This window comes from Pogona vitticeps, chromosome 2 (genome assembly GCF_051106095.1).
Source record: "Pogona vitticeps strain Pit_001003342236 chromosome 2, PviZW2.1, whole genome shotgun sequence".
Lineage (NCBI taxonomy): Eukaryota > Metazoa > Chordata > Lepidosauria > Squamata > Agamidae > Pogona > Pogona vitticeps.
This window is the reverse complement of record NC_135784.1, coordinates 240,406,332-240,423,893: the sequence shown is the minus strand read 5'-3', so window position 1 is coordinate 240,423,893 and position 17,562 is coordinate 240,406,332. Positions and strand designations below refer to the sequence as shown.

At 40.1% G+C, this 17,562-nt stretch overlaps 1 protein-coding gene across 1 annotated transcript in view; it reads left to right on the top strand.

The window, feature by feature from the left end:
• The window catches only part of SLC28A3 (solute carrier family 28 member 3), a 42,923-nt gene that overhangs the window by 1,546 nt on the left and 23,815 nt on the right, over window positions 1-17,562 (top strand). The window contains exons 2-6 of the mRNA XM_078384093.1: window positions 1,888-1,979; window positions 4,326-4,515; window positions 6,749-6,893; window positions 7,722-7,835; window positions 10,198-10,275. Coding sequence (XP_078240219.1) covers window positions 1,888-1,979; window positions 4,326-4,515; window positions 6,749-6,893; window positions 7,722-7,835; window positions 10,198-10,275 — 619 coding nt within the window. The remainder of the gene's footprint in view (window positions 1-1,887; window positions 1,980-4,325; window positions 4,516-6,748; window positions 6,894-7,721; window positions 7,836-10,197; window positions 10,276-17,562) is intronic.

Genomic DNA, 17,562 nt, shown 5'->3' with positions numbered 1-17,562 from the left:
TTTCAAATAAAATAAATACCAAAGACCTGCTTAAATAAAAAGGCCCTTGCCTGCTGCCAGAAGGAGAGCAGGAAAGGAAGAGAACCTAGTCTCTCTTGATATGGACTTCCAGAGCCTGGGAGCAGCCAGAGAGAAGGCCCTGTCTTGAATTCTTACCATATGGGCCTTTGCAGGTGGTAGAACTGTGACAGGGCTTCTGCCAGAGGTTTTAAGGCATGGGTGGATGACGTCTTTTATATACTGTAATCTAGACCTGTCGTTCCCAATCTTGGGCAACCCAGGTGTTCTTCGACTGCAATTCCCAGAAGCCTTCACCACCAAGTGTGCGGACCAGGGTTTCTGGGACTTGCAGTTCAACAACACCTGGGTTACCCAAGGTGGGGAACTACTGGCCTAGACCCAAATCACACAGGACTTTGAGAGAACTAAACTTTCTGTGTTCTGAATTTGCACTGGTTCAAACCTTTTTATTTGATCAAGCTTGCAGGATGCAAGACTTATAAGTATTACTGATATGTGGATTTTTAATTAGTATATAAAGGTATTTTTAGATTAATTTCCTTGTTGTATATCATACAGTTGGCACACTGAATCATATTGGACAGATGCTTAGTTAAAGTAATAAGTGCATCTGCAAGATGCTAGTACAGACAAAATTTACTCAGAATTTTATTCAGCTTGATTTAAAGTTCTTAAAAGGGTTTTCATTTTAATAGAAGTTGTGGTGTATGAGAATTGTCCTGTAATTATAATAATATGCCTCAGTAAAATAATTTATGTGCAGGGTTGTTAAATGTACGGTACTTAGAAACATAGCAGTACATTCTCTTATTCCAAGCTTTGTACATCCTGTATTTATTTTACACTGTAAATCAGATCTGCCCATGATCATACCATTATAAAAGTGCATCATAATACCTGGTAGGCAGTACTTGTGTGTTCATTCACAGACATGGGAAAACCAGTAAGTATTGTTTACAATTTTGTGCTGCCATTTTCTTTCTGCATTTTTTGGCTTTCTAAACAATTATTTGGCGGTAGGGGACTTCTGCATAATTTATAACCAGTTCTTGTCAGTGTTTAAGAAGACTGAGGAATGAAAATTATGTGTCTTAAGCAAACATATGTGTGAAAGTGGTAAAGGAATCTGGAAAGTGTCTGTGGATTAATTCACTCTGCTGTAAATTATGCAGTTCAGGATAGCATTTAGGGACCACTTTTATTGTTGAAAACTTATTGAATCATTATAACAGGGATAAGGAACTGAAATGGAGTTTAGTGGGATTCTGTATCCTGTAGACCAGTGGTCCCCAACCTTTTTGACACTGTGGACTGCTTGGGGGGTGGGGTCCATGTGCGGGGCAGGGCACCCCCCTCGCTCACATGCATGCACGAAGGGGTGGCGGTAGCTCATGCAGGTGCGTGGACACTTGTGCACATGCGCAAATGGGTGGGGCGCTTGCATGGTGTGCACCTGCATGCATGCACGAGGGGGCTGTGCGGGGGGCATGGGAGGGGAATGCGTGTGGGAGGCGGAAGATCTGTCTCTGTGGCCTGGTCCAGCCAAGGCCACAGGCCGGCACCGGGCCATGGACCAGGGGTTGGGGACCCCTGCTGTAGACTATATCATGATGGGGACCTGGTTGAAATGCTGGCAGAAATGCTGGGTGAAGCTTTTCCATTTGCCACTTCTGCTGGGAACGAAACCTCGCTCCTTCATTTTCCTCTTTGCATGCTGATGTGCCTACTTTAATGTGTCTACTTGGGTTGGGCTGAACTTTGGATTTAACCCAGTGTCACTTCTACTGCTGAAGCATTGCTCCTTGAACATTGTTATTTCATTGGAATTTATTTTCCCCAACACCTCCTTTGCTTTTATCATTCCAGGTATCTTGGAAAGAAATATGATACTGTCATTCGCTTTTTCAAGAAACATGAAACCAGAATTCGATACATAATTTATGGAATACTCATAGCAGGTATTTATTAGGCACTTTTGGAACGCTTTGTTTTCTATAGATTTTGCATACATATATTTCATGTCTGAGAATAACAATATTAACTAGGTTGAAGTTATTATACCGCTATTGCACAACTACCCAGCTAATAAACACTGCACAAGTTGAAACGTTTGTGATAGATTGATCAAAAATGTGAAGTGAATACTGCTTATTATATGCTGCAGAGGAATTATACCCAAAGGATACATGTATTTCTAAAGTTTCAGGTCTTTCTCCCCCTTCTAAACAAATTAATAATACAATTCTATGTACTGAAATCTGTGAAGGCCTGCAATGCTTGTTATTTAATCTGTTATTGTTGTATTTGTTCTGAAATGGATGAGAAAGGCACTCACAGGATTTTCGGCCTTATGTGCAGAGTGGTCAGGACCATTGTCTGGATTTTGTCTGCTGTGCATGAATGGGGGCGTGTACCATTTGTTGTTCCAGTGTCGGTTGCAAAATGTCTTGGGCAGGTCTTTCTCAGTTTATTATGTCATAGAATGGAGTGAGCTAAAAAACAAAAACAAAAATCAAAAGAAGAATCAATCACCTCCTCATGAAAGCCCCCAATTTAAGACAATTCTGCCTAGCATTATTGGACTATATAAGCAGAATCAAAACTATTTTCTCCTAACTTACAGTTTAATTTTTTTTCATTAGATTCTTTGTTTATTTCCAATTCTCTGCAATGACCAGGCAAAATTGGCTATATTAGGATGGCTGCCAATGCTCTGAATTGGGATCCAAATTGTGGTCTTGGATGTAGCTGGTGCTAGAGGTTAGCTAGGTATCACTGGAGTGGCTCCAGTACTTGGCATTCCACAATGAAGCGGGGGCTTGTAATTAAGAATACATTACATTAGCTCAGGGCAAATTAAATTAAATCAATGATTTAACTGAAGATTTAAATCAGCAGGAAAAAATATTGATTTAAATCATTGATTTAGATCATATTTTCCAGGGCTAATATATCTTAGTGGGTTGGAGTGCATGGCTTGGGAATCAGAGGCTAAGAGTTCAAATGTGTACGTACTTTGCTTCTAGGAAGAGGGGCTTCCTGAGAACATTCAGTCAGTCTGTGTAGCCTTGGACAAGCCGCATGGCTCTAGAGCACCCAGAGAAGAACGGAATGTTGAACTACTATTAAGTACGCTATACCTAGAAAATCATGAACAGGGTCGCCATAAGTTGTATCAATTTAATGCCATGCCATTATTATTGTATGGGTTATAATTATAGAGTCCTTTGTAGTTGCCAAAGGAAGATTCTTTGTGATCCAAATTGGACGAGAAGAAGGACATTTGTTGTGTAATTACTGACCAGTGGAACCCTAGGGCTAGGCATTGTCTCATCCTCCTGCTTATTCCTGACACATGAGCTGACAAAATTGTATGTTTCCCTGAAGACCTGATTGAGATGTGAGTTGGGAAATGCTGTATTGGAGTCAACTCCCATTAAGTAAGTCAGCACTGAGGTCGGGGAAATTATTGTCCTTTTTTGCATTCTTGGCCTTCAGGTTGTTGTTTTCACTAGTTGCCTGGAACAAACCTAATCTTAATTCTATTGATCCCCACACAATACAATAGTATGTACACACTGGACTCTAGAGTCCCTATTTCAAGAGCAAGATCCTGGCAAGATTATCATCAGGCCAGTCATATTTTTGTTCTCACCCTCACCCCCACCCCTGGACCCATTCCCTGGAAACTAAAGTACAGTATCAGTATAAATAAACAAACACATGTAAATCAGCAGATTGCCTTTTTAGCTTTTGTTCAGGTAATGTGGTGACTCTCTTAGTGTTCTGCCGACAATTTATGCCAAAGACTTAACGAAGACAAAACTAATCCATAGTTTTGTCTTCAGCATAGGTTTTGAGTGAAAAGGACAGTGCTCGTTTTGGAATGATCATCAATAGGACCCTGCATGGGTTATATCAATCATGGGTGGTGTTGCAAAGTGCAGGATTTTTTATGCTGCACAACACTGCAAAATTACCATAATATTTTGACATCATTTTTGAAAGGATCAAAATTCTTGGGGTTTATGGTTAAACTTTGACTGACTCTGAACTTTTCTAGGGTAAATATGCTTCCGCCTCCCATCTACCCTAGAAGTCTCATCTTCTGTCTTTCATACTTTCCATGTGTCAGTGATCTTGTCTTTAAACAAATTGAAAAATCCTGTTGATAAGTGCCTTGATTTACACAAAAGCTTGGTTCGCATCAGGTCACCCTTGGGCTTTGGTTTGGGAGCTTCTGTATGTACAGGGGGCGTATCTGATACTTTTAACTAAAGTAGCTGTGCTTGTTTCCATGACAGCTTACCTGGCAATGGTAATTGCGGCCTGTATCTTGAATTTTCGCAGAGCCTTGGCCCTCTTTGTGCTCACTCTTCTGGGCATCTTTTTCATCTGTTGGGACTTTTTGATAGCCAGATATGAAGATAGAATCACAGAATTTCTTTCTCCTTGTAGAACATTTCTGAAAAACCAGTGGTTTTGGCTGAAATGGTAAATATATTGTATTTTTCTTTTTCTGCAGCATTGAAACAACAAGGTGATTCAGTTGTTTTGGTTTGTGATTATATATGTATTTATTCACTAAAATAACATTTTGAAATCATGAAATAGGCAGGAAATAGAAATGCTTTTATGAACACTGTGAATCTCAAGATGTTATATCTTGATAACATTTCACAATTTTCTATTTCTTGGATAAGTAACATTAATTATATCCATAATATGTTAACTATAAAATAGGAAGTATCTCTAGATTTATAAACTGATAGCAGCTTGATCCACAGCAAATAACAGATAATAATTGTTCCTCCGTGCCATCAAAACTACATCTCTGTGCCACTGAAGGCATATTACAGTGGACCGTCGACTTACAGAATGAATCCGTATTGGAACGGTGGCTGCCGGTCGAAAAGTCTGTAGGTTGAGGCTCCATTGACCTACAATGCATTGAAAACCGATTAATCTGTAACCGGCCGATTTTGTTCCATTTTGGGTTTTTTTCCGGTCTGTAGGTCGATTCTCCAGTTGCAAGTCGAACCTAAATTTTGTGGCCAGAGAAGTCTGTAACTCGAAAAGTCTGTAAGTGAAGCAGTCTGTAAGTCGAGGGTCCACTGTATAGGAACAGGCACCGATAACAGCAGTTTAATCCTGCATATTTGGCAATCTGATAAACATGGCTCATCTTATTTGAACATAATCAAGGAAAACGTAAATACTTGTGTGTTGTGTGTGCTATTGAAGATAACTAGTATATTTGTGGTAGGATATTAACTAATTTTAAAGTATTTAAATAATTTATTTGGGCCAAACATAAAATAAACAGGATAGCATGACATAAAAGGAGCAAATATTGGCTGGATCCAACTGGTAACTCAATCAACTGTCTGATCCTATGCATGTAGATTGCACAGAAGCAAGACCAATTGAATTCCTTGAGCCCTATTCCCAAGTAAGTAGCAGTCTTCCATGGCCTCACCCTGCTGTCTGGGAACATGTGGTTTGATGTTATCCACCACCTCTGAAGGGTACCAGATTGATGAAGACTGCGCTAACTGCTTAAATTACATTAATTTCAATGTGGTACAACAGCTTAAGCTATACACAAGGGCAGGGTTATATCTGTCTTTTAATTTACATTGGATTAGATTTCTTAACTTTCTGGAACTAGATGTAATTACAATAACTAAAGGACGGACACAACTTAATTAGGCAAAATTCTGTTACTGTACTGATTGGATTTTTGTCTTTTCTTGAAAGTACTAGAAAGAGGCCCGTTATGAAAAGGTAACAATCACAGTATTGAAAAACCTTACATTTCCTGAATAGGGTCACTAAGACAACTGCATCTGATTCCTTGAAATTTCAGGGTATTCCAGAGATTGATGGGCAGGTACTTAGAGCCTCACAGAGATCGGCTTCTGTGGTACCATGAGATGAATCCCTGTTTTACTGTCAGGGTGAGTCCTTGGAAGACTGCAACTTACTTGGGAGTAAGGCTCACTGTAGCACTGCTGCTAGCCTCTGTGTAACAAGAAGGCAGTGCTGGTGCTCCCTGCTTTGCCTCAAATGACATTATAGGCCTATAATTCAAGCACCCTGTAGGTTTTTCAGCAGTCCTCTCTCCTTGTTACAGGCTCTTTTTTTTAGGGTGCTGGCATTGCAGCACAGACAAAAACACCCCTCATATTGAGTCAGTGATCTCCGGAAGCAAGTGGAACTGAGTGGGGCTTGGGTCCCTGGTTTTAAAAGTGTGCTAGCATCACAGTATCTTCTCCTCCAGCACTGCTCACCCTGAAATCAGTCATCTTGCCTGAGATGTCCTCTGATTCTCTGAGACCTGGAAATCCTAGTTCTAGATCTCTTTTGCTCATTTCTTGAAGCCAGCCTTAGCTATAAATGGGAGACCTACAAGGCCCTAGTCCTGTGGTTTTGCAGGACGGCTCCAACAGCCATCTGTGATGGCCTACCTGCTGCTTGGCAACCCACTTGCTCTAGCGGTCTAAGGTCAAACCAGCAGATTTATTCAGCCTGTGGTAGACTGCACATACATACACGGATGAATACACATCGTATGAATTATGAATGTAAGTGTAAATCCATATATCTATATCTATGTTTCTGTATCCATGTAAATGGATAAATGAGATAAATAGTCCACCTCCCCCTTTCTGTCTCTGTGCTCCACCATATCATTCATTGCATTGTTTGAAATCCTTTTATCTAGGGTAGTATGGATTGCTCTAATGGCTGCCGTCGTGTGCTGGCTTGTCTTCGACACTGCCAAGCAAGGAACCAACCAACTCATTTCTTTTGGTGGGCTTGTAATGTATGTTCTCTTGATGCTGATCTTTTCCAAATACCCAACCAAAGTGAGTATTTACTGTCTTTCATTTGCCTTTTTAGTTTAATATACTGTTTGCTGTCCACTACCCAAGCTTTCCCCAACCTGTATGACTACAGCTCTTGTCTCCTTAAAGCATGGTGATGGGAGCATGTATTTAAGTACTGTACCAAGTTGCAGAAGAACACACTGACTATGAGGGATGCTGTGGAGTCTTGGGTTGCAACAACAAAGCAGGAAAAAGGCCAATGGGTCTGCTCTAAAATCGCACCTGGGAAATCAGGTCTCCCAGGTTAATTCACTTCAGACTATCACATAGGAGTGAGCAGTGAGAGGGGAAGAAATCAGCCTTGTTTGAAAATTGTTTACCCTTGGAATTCTCCTCATACCTGGTGTCTGAGCCTGCTTGGTTTTTTTCCCTTCCCTTCCCTTCATTTTCTTTTCTTTTCTTTTCTTTTCTTTTCTTTTCTTTTCTTTTCTTTTCTTTTCTTTTCTTTCTTTCTTTCTTTCTTTCTTTCTTTCTTTCTTTCTTTCTTTCTTTCTTTCTTTCTTTCTTTCTTTCTTTCTTTCTTTCTTTCTTTCTTTCTTTCTTTCTTTCTTTCTTTCTTTCTCTTTTAAAGGCTTGCTTTCCTAGTACAAGACCAACTAATGGACCAAAGAGGGGAGAATGTGAGGAAGGAAGCAACAGAAAAAGCAACGCTTGTGGTCCTCCCAACAGATACTTCTTACTTGTTTGACAGTAGACCCTTTGGGGCCACTGCAATCAAAAATCAGATCTATTAGTCCAATATATGATGCTTTAACTTTTAATGGTTTCCGTGATTTCTGTTCTTTTTTTCCTTGCTTGCATGCATAGGTTGTATGGAGACCAGTTATCTGGGGAATAGGATTACAATTTATTCTTGGACTAATAACCTTGAGGACAAAAGTAGGATTTGACTCATTCAGTTGGCTGGGACGGCAAGTGCAGGTAAGCCATGAGTGATGCATATTGTCAACATTTTTGTCTTTATGAATGAACCAAGAACTGTGGTGGTAAGAACTATGGGAGTCCTGAGAGCATGTCCTGATACATGTATAACTCCTGGCGAAGAGAAGAATGGCAACCATTTTTCCCACTTGGGCTTCTGCACCTCCAGTTGAAAGTATCTCTGGTTAAAAGGTATTAGAAATATCATTGCCTGAGACTTTAAAATGCTGTTGACAAGGGTCACGATAAACAGTCTACTCTAAACCATTGTAGCAACATTTCAGTCCCATGCATGTTTACCTAAAACTGTTTGCCCAGTATTTTATGGATTATTTCCCTGACTATTAACATTATCAGTCGCCATGGTTTTTAATCTATTGTTTATAATGGTTTTATTAGTTTTTACTGTTAATTGTTTAATTGACTTAGCTATAAGTTTTGCTGTATTTCTTCTTAGTAAACTGCTTTGTTTTTTAATGAAGTGAGTACAGAATCATTTAAATAAAAAATTAAATAATTAAGCCCTGAGTTTGGTTTCAGTTGTGCTTACTCCCAAATAAGTACAGAACTTTCATATTCATAAAGAAATGGCCAGAATAGAATCTGATGTACAACTTACCTTTGAGGAGATTTCACAGTGGGAATTGCTTTGGAGTAAACCCAAGACTTAAAAATTTAGTTTAAGAAAAAATGTCTATAATTGCAAACTGAAGTTACGTATTCATAACTGAGTATTGGTAGGATGATGCTCTGGGATCTACAGCTTCTGTATAACATTACTATTGTATTAATTCTTTCTTGAAATATTTTTCTGAGTTCCATACGTTGATTTATTCATATGACTTTTGCTTTATGAATTGATTAAATGTGACAGTATAAGGAACCCAAAAGTTTAACTTGTTTAATGTCCTTTGTGTATATCAATTAAATCACATCATTGTTATTTAACTATAGCTATTATCACCCAAGCACATTCCCTTTGTTCATTTTGGTTTTTAATGTTCAAAACTGGTCTGGCAAATCACATTTTTAATACAAGGAAATAGTGTGACTGTATTTTAAGGGCAACTGATAACTCTCTTAGTTGCTTCCTTGTTTTGGAAGCAGCGCTAAATTTACAAAAACTGTCAAGTGCCTGAACTGTGGCTAGTGATCTCTGGCTTTCTCTGTTTTCAACAATATTTCACTCACTTCTGATTATTTTTGGCTGTGACAGGAGGAAACCTTTGAGATCTAGTCTAAAACTGCTTTTAGTGTTTTAGTCTAGTCTAAAACTCCCTTTAGAGCATGAAGAATAGCACCCACAGCAAAAGTGGGCAGATGGTGCTGGGAGGAATAAATTCATAAAAAACCAAACCTAACCTGCAACTAAGAACCATTCTCTGGTCCTCAGTCATTGCTTACCTCCTCTGCAGTATCTGAATGTTTCTTTCACTGTAGCAATATCTCTGTTCATGCATTTTTGCACAGTGAATCCTTAGTGAAGAATGGATATGAGAACGTGACCCAATCCTCTCAATATTCTATGTGTCCATTTAAAAACATTAAAGCTCTCTCTCTCTCTCTCTCTCTTCTCTCTCTCTCTCTCACACACACACACTAACTGGGGTGTGTGTGTTAAGGGACCCATAGAGTCATAGCGTTCCAGATCATAACAGTAACATCAAAAACCCAAGTCCACATGGGAGAAACCCATGGCATGGCTATGGCTTCTCCGTATGTCATGTTTACCCTCCTCAGGCATTACCTTTGCAGTGGGGCATTGTCTTCCTTGGTGCCACTTCCTCATCCAAGCAGCACATGGTTTCAGTCCTTAGCTCAGTTCAGCCATATACCTTCTGGAATCTCTGGCAATATTAATGGTTGTCCTAGATAGTCCCACTCGGTTGTTTTCAACAGACTCACCTACAAAGGCATACCATTTAAAACATACCTGATGAGTTCAAGGGAGCTGGTATACCTCAGTGTGTTGGGGCACATGGCTACAGAGCTAGAAGCCAAGAATGTGTGATTGCGCCATGCCTTCTGGAATATAGCCAGCCAAGATCAACGTATGTGGTTGTGGTTGATGGGTTATGAACCCTGCCCACTGTGTGGCCTTGGGCCCAGAGCACCACCAGAAAGAGGGACTGGTAAACCACTTCTGGGTATTTTATACTTAGAAAATCCTGGGAGAGTACCTGGACATTGGAATCAACTTGACAGTGGATAATTAGTTATAAATTATTGAATTCAAGATGACTGAGTAGGTTACAATGTCCTAGTATGCTATTGTCCAGCAATTTCCAAAGAAATTCCTTAGGATATATTCATTGTGATTTTGTTTTTTAATTATGTGTGTTTTTTCTTTTTTTTATCTAAGACCTTTTTGGAATACACAAATGCTGGTGCTGAGTTTGTGTTTGGAGAAAAATATACTGATCACTTTTTCGCCTTCAAGGTAAGTTGTTATTACTTACACGGTATTTGGCACAGTGTCAATTGTACGCTGTAAGAAGATGTTCAAGAAAGGCCTGCAACCCAATGTCACTGTTTCATTTCCTTAAAAAAAAGATGCTTCTTTTTAGAGTTCCAGTCAGCAACTCCTTGATGGAGGGTTTGGATGAAGGGACAGGTGGCATGCCTGTCTTGCTGGAACAACGTGACACTCTGACCTAACTTTTTCATCTGAAGGAGGAAGATCAGGTTCAAATAAAACATTGTTAACATGTGCATATAAGAACAATCTTTGTTGAGGATCTTCAAGAAGAACCAAGAGCACAGATCAAGCGGTGTTGTTTATACAGTACAGACTTTTAGAGTACTACCACAAATTCTTCCTGTTACTTTTATTTTAATGAAAAGTAACTTCCAAAAAGAAGGTCCAGAGGCTATTAGTTGAGTGTCAGGGGGCTCTTTTCAAAAAGACAGTCTTGACTCAAAGTGCCCCTTCTAATTTACCAATCAATAAAATGTCTCTTGAAGACCTTCTGTCTTTTCTCTCCTGGGCTGGAGAAAGAGCAGCCAATACTTGACCTATTTAGAATGACATGTTGCCTGGCAATCAGCCCTTTGCTTCTATTTGCTACTTGAGTGAAGAAGAGAAAGCAATAACTTCCCTTCGCCCAACTCTTGCTCAGGCCAAGAAGTTATTAAGTTAAACTTCTTATTTATTTTTAAAATTCTCAGCACCATGACCAAAATCCAAGGGCAAATTGCTTCAAGTTAAGAAATTGTCATAAACATTTTGTGTTGCAAGCTGAATCATGTGATTCAGTACCCAACAAATAATACCTACATTAGTTTCTTAACTTGAGACAATTTGTGGGTGCACACATCTCAAGTTAAGCCATTAGCATTATGCCAGTATAATTACGGAAGAGCTCACTGGGCAAAATCCTCCAAAAAAGTTTGAAAGACTTCTATGTATTTGACCATCTGACACTGGCATTTGGTTTGACCATTTTTCCCCTTCAAAAGAACATCCTCTTCCTGCCCCTTGTAATACATATGGCACAGCATGTTCATATGGAATGTTTTAGGCTGTGACTACAGGGTCAGGTCCTGTGGGATTTGCTCCACTTATAAAGTGGGTGAATTCAAAGTGTTTTTTACTGACCACATGACACAGAGGCTGATTCAAACTGATCCAGTCTTTTTTTTAAAATCCCAAAACACTTCCCCCCCCCCCCGGCTGCTGTGGGGCTTCTACATTTTTAAGCCAGAATGATTCAAATGAGCTTTTCTCCATGTGTGTAGTTGTAGTACATTATTGTAATGTAAAGATGGTGTGTGTGTCTGTAGGTGGCATTTCAATGAATATGCAGTTGGGATATGATGTTCAGGACCAGGGGAACATGCCCTCCTGCATTCTTTCTTCTCAGCCTAAAATCCTCTGAATGTTTTTTATTTTTAAAATTCTGGCATAAAGATTAGTGCTAGATCATCTTAACTTATTGCTGGGTCCTCATTATCATTATTTCCTGCATTTGTGTCCCATAAAAGAATTGGCAGAGGTAGGACATGAGGAAGGAAGAAAATAAGGGAGGTCTATGGGCAGGAATATGAATCATATCACATCCTTTATGAATGGTGAACTCCCAAATCAATCTGCAGCTTCTGCATGAGCACTGACTGCAGTTTTAAATGTAAACAAAGCACAGGTTCATCACACGCCTTGTTTCTTAAGAGAAATGCAGACTTTTTGCTACCATAACTGAGAAATTAGGTGGTATAGTAACAGTAAGACACAGCTTTGAGAATGATGGGGGGCAACCTCTGCAATCCTCCACCCCATTTAATCACCCATCACTACTGTGAAGGAGTTTTCCCCTCAGCTTGTATAGCAAAGCACTTCACTATGGATTTCTAACAGAGGAGTCAAGCTATGGGAGAAAAAAATGCACAAGCATGTCTGACATTTTGACACATGTGACTGAAACTAAGGGAGATTGTTATTCCTATTTACATGTAGTCCAGTACTAATTGCGGCAATATATTGTGCCTAGAGTGGCTGGGTTATTTACTGAAGTCATGATCTCAGTCCTCTCAGTGCCACCTGCTGACTTTATGTAGGCAAAACAACACCTTCTGTGCACAAGAAGGAATTACCAGCAGGATTCGGGGAACCCCAAGTTTAACAGATTTACCTGTGACAAGAAAACATCTCTCCCCAAGGCTCCAGTGAAAGACAAGTAGGCTTTCATACATATAGAATGCTAGCTGTTTGGAGAGGGAGTGAAAATCAGGCGGGAAGAAGAATTGAATGGAATATAAATTCAGGACCAAATGTTGCTGCATGGAGTGAACAGGAGCAGTCCATACACAACACTTGACTGCAGGTCCACTTCTATTTCTGCATGCTCCTCTATATTTTTTTTTAAAGATCTACACATAGGAAACAAGACGAGTCAGAAGAAAGGTTTTAGCCTCACCTTCTCCATGATATTTTTGTCTGTACATGTTCTAATTTATATGGATGAGTACAGTTGGGACACAGGTTTCCCCTCTCAGTGAAAACGAGGTCATAATCATAATTATTTCTAGCTGGCTGGAGATAGATGATGTTCATTTGGGAACTCTTCAGTTTGGGACCAACTTTTCTCTGGGAGTTGATTTATCTGAAATATTGTAAGAAGGAAGAGTTCAGTGTTTTTGCCCCATTCTCTCCACCCCACCCCCATTCATTTTTCACACATAAAGTGTTTTTAAAAAGAACTTGTGTACCTGATTTTAATAAGAAACTGACATGGATTATTTCCTGACCCCACTGGAATTTCAGCATAATAAGGGAAATACAGTATATATCTCTTGTATTTCATGAGTCCCTTAGAATCCCATTGTTCCCACTGAATGCTGCCAACCTTTTTCTTGTTTAGTCATTAAATCATGTCCGACTCTTCGTGACCCCATGGGCCAGAGCATGCCAGGCCCTCCTGTCTTCCACTGACTCCCAGAGTTTGGTCAAATTCATGTTGGTAGCTTCGATGACACTGTCCAACCATCTCGTCCTCTGTTGTCCCCTTCTCCTCTTGCCCTCACACTTTCCCAACATCAGGGGCTTTTCCAGGGAGTCTTCTCATGAGATGGCCAAAGTATTGGAGCCTCAGCTTCAGGATCTGTCCTTCCAGTGAGCACTCAGGGTTGATTTCCTGCAAAATGGATAGGTTTGTTCTCTTTACAGTCCAGGGGACTCTCAAGAGTCTCCTCCAGCACCACAATTCAAAAGCATCAATTCTTCGGCGGTCAGCCTTCTTTATGGTCCAGCTCTCACTTCCATACATCACTACTAGAAAAACCATAGCTTTGACTATGCGGACCTTTGTTGGCAAGGTGATGTCTCTGCATTTTAAGATGCTGTCGAGGTTTGTTATCACTTTCCTCCCAAGAAGCAGGCATCTTTTAATTTCATGGCTGCTGTCACCATCTGCAGTGATCATGGAGCCCAAAAAAGTAAAATCTGTCACTGCCTCCATATCTTCCCCTTCTATTTGCCTGAGGTGATGGGACCAATGGCCATGATCTTAGTTTTTTTGATGTTGAGCTTCAGACCATTTTTCCTTTCTATTATTTTCCTGTATTTCTTTGCACTGTTCATTTAACAAGGCCTTCTTGTCTCTCCTTGCTATTCTTTGGACGTCTGCATTCAATTTTCTGTAACTTCCCCTCTCTCCCTTGCATTTTGTTTCCCCTCTCTTCTCTGCTTTTTGTGAGGCCTTGTTGGACAGCCACTGTGCTTTCTTGCATTTCCTTTTATATTGGGATGGTTTTTGTTGCTGCCTCTTGTACAATGTTATGAGCCTCCATCCATAGTTCTTCAAGTACTCTGTCCACCAAATTGAATTCCTTTAATCTGTTCTTCACTTCCACTGTGTATTCATAACGGATTTAGTTTAGATTATACCTGACTAGCCTAGTGGTTTTTCCTACTTTCTTCAGTTTAAGCTTGAGTTTTGCTATAAGAAGCTGATGGTCAGAGCCACAATCAGCTCCAGGTCTTGTTTTTGCTGACTGTATAGAGCTTCTCCATCTTTGGCTGCAGAGAACATAAACTGATTTCAGTATTGCCCATCTGGTGATGTCCATGTGTAGAGTCGTCTCTTGTGTTGTTGGAAAAGAGTGTTTGTGATGACCAGCTTGTTCTCTTGACAAACTCTATTAGCCTTTGCCCTGCTTCGTTTTGAACTCCAAGGCCAAACTTATCTGTTGTTCCTTTTATCTCTTTTTTTTTTTTAATTCTTTATTTTATTTAGGAACAGGGATAGAGGGTACAGAAAGAAAGAGGGGATAGGAAAGGAAAAATGGTTTTGGGGGATAGGAGAGCATAAAGTATAACATCATCCAATCAATTCATATTACTAATACATATCAACTTTTTGCTTTTTCACAGTTTGATTACCCTCCTGCTTTTATCTTATCATTTAATTTTAATTTTATTCTATGTTATTCCAACATTGTCTGGTAGCTGCTGCCATTTATACAATACATCCCATCGTTCAGTTTCTTTTGGAATTGAACAGTCTTTCAGCCCATCTGACAGAATATCCATTTTTTTCACTTCCCATATTTTCACCATAAAATTATCTGATTTCAGTATCTCTGCCTCCTTAAGATTTTTGTCATAATGCTTTTTAATTTTGGAAGCTGCATGGGTCACTGGATAACTCTCTACTGCATTCATATTACCTGGTGTCATGTCTAATACAGACGATTCTAAAGTCTGTACAACTTCATTTAAGTTTTGTTTGGCATCTACTGTCCCCTCTTTCGTCCCTTTCATCAAATTTTCTATTTTGCTAAGACCTGCATTCACTTGCTGAAACCCTGTTAATATTAGCCTTTGTATATTAATCTGCCATTCCTTTTCTATTTCTTGCACCACTATTCCAGAACTTTGGGATTGAACAGACCAAGTCTCCATTTGTTCTTTTGAATTTTTGGGGTCCATCTCAGGCTTTGGGGTTTGTATAAATACCACAATAATCACCCCCTAGAAATCCTTCCACAGTTTCCACAATTTTATCAACAATTCAAACCCCTCATCATAAACCTCCCCTTAGATCTCCCTCCAATCTTTGTCCAAATATTGTAGTATAAAAATCAACTTTAGCCCAGCAAATACAATATCAATTAGAACCGTGACGCAGTTATTTCTTCTTCTCCTGAGTTCAGCAAGCTTCTATTATTAGACTCACACGTGGTCACAAACAAAACAACAGTCACAGAGTCTCAAACTGTCCAGTAGATTGTCCTTGGAGCTTGTCTTGTGATCTTCATTAACCCCTTAATGCTCCTTAGTCCAGTTGGCCACGTCAGCTCCTTCTCCCGAAAACCACCAGATTCTATTATTTATAGTTCACAAAGTCCAGAGAAGGCAAAGAGTAACGTATCCCCGCCACACTGCATCCACCGAAGTCTCTTAAATCCAGTCAGACGGTGTTGCTGTCTGGGATTCTTCTCCAGAAACATAAGATTTATTTTTCCATCTCAGACTCTCGGCTTTAGAATCAGCCTGGCGTTTTAATAGTTCACTTGGAGAAGCTTAGTTTCGCTTTTGAGTCAGACTGATAAGATAAACCCGCCGCTGCATTTATTCTTTCCGCCAAATATTTTCATTCTTATTTCAGCTTAATGAGGCTGTTTCATAAATCAGAGGCTTCGGCTTACTTACTTGTTATATATTTTTAGTTTATATTGATTGCTCTCCTCTCCCCCAGTAAAGGGTTCCTCGCGGCTCAGTGCCAAAAAATGGCGCCCGCTCCAGTCCGTGCACGGTGATTTCTTCAGAAGAAAAAAGTCCGGGTCTGCCTCCCTTTCTTCTCCTTCTGCTGCTCACCATCTGCTTCAGAGAGACTTCTTCTAGACTCTCCTTTGATCCCCATTTCAAAAGGGGGATCCCGGACCGGAGGGTTCCAGCTTTTTCCAGAGAGAGCTCCTCTCTGGAGTTGCTGGCAGCACCGCAACAAAGCCCCGCCTCCCCTTGTTCCTTTTATCTCTTGACTCCCTACTTTAGCATTCTAATCCCCTATAACGAGAAGAACATCTTCCTTTATTGTCAGTTCTAGAAGGTGTTGTAAGTCTTCATAGAATTGGTCAATTTCAGCCTCTTCAGCATTGGTGGTTGGTGCATAAACTTGGATTACTGCGATGTTGAAAGGTCTGCCTTGGATTCGTATTGAAATCATTCTATCATTTTTTTGATTGTATCCCAATACAGCTTTTCCCACACTTTTGTTGACTATGAGGGCTACTCCATTTCTTCTACGGAATTTGTGCCCACAATAGTAGATACGATAATCGTCTGAGTTGAATTTGCCCACTCCCACCCATTTTAGTTCACTGATGCCCAGGATGTCAATGTTTATTCTTGCCATCTCCTGTTTGACCACATCCAGCTTTACCAAGGTTCATAGATCTTACATTCCAGGTTCCTATGCAGTATTTTTCTTTGCAGCATCGGACTTTCTTTCCACTTCCAGGCGTGTCCGCAGCTGCATGTCCTTTCGGCTTTGGCCCAACCACTTCATTAGCTCTGTTCTCAGTAGCATGTTGGATGCCTTCCCACCTGAGGGGCTCATCTTCCAGTATCATATCTTTTAGCCTTTTGTTTCTGTCCATGGAGTTTTCTTGGCAAAGATACTGGAGTGGCTTGCCAGTCCCTGCTCCAGGTGGATTGCGTTTAGTCAGAACTCTCCACTATGACCTGTCCGTCTTGGGTGTTCCTGCACGGCATAGCCATAGCTTCTCTGAATTACTTGAGCCCCTTTGCCACGACAAGGCAGCAATCCGTGAAGGGACTGCCAACTTACCAACCACCAATATAACCTTTCTGTGTTCAGAGGTACTTATTTAAAATATAATAATTTCTGAGTCTTTTTCTTGGAGCTCTTGCTATGTGGGACAATAGCATTTTGGTGCTCTCAACAGGTGCTTTCTGTCAGCATTCCAGTAATGAATTTGAGATGGGCAGAACAGAGAGACACCCAATTACCTGATGTTCTGATCATTGTGAATATTTTGCTTTTCTTTTTTTTAATTCTTCCTCACAAGCAAGCTCAGAATATGTCAGAATTATACTTTATAAGCACTCCGTGTTCCCGCTTACTGATGTGCATTCTCGTAGTATCTTTGATGCAATAATCAAAGGCATTCTTGAGGACAACAGCTGGCCCTGAATAACAAATGGTTGATGTAGCTTATTTATAAGTAAACCTCTGTCCAAGTAATCCTGATTTCTATGACACTCAAC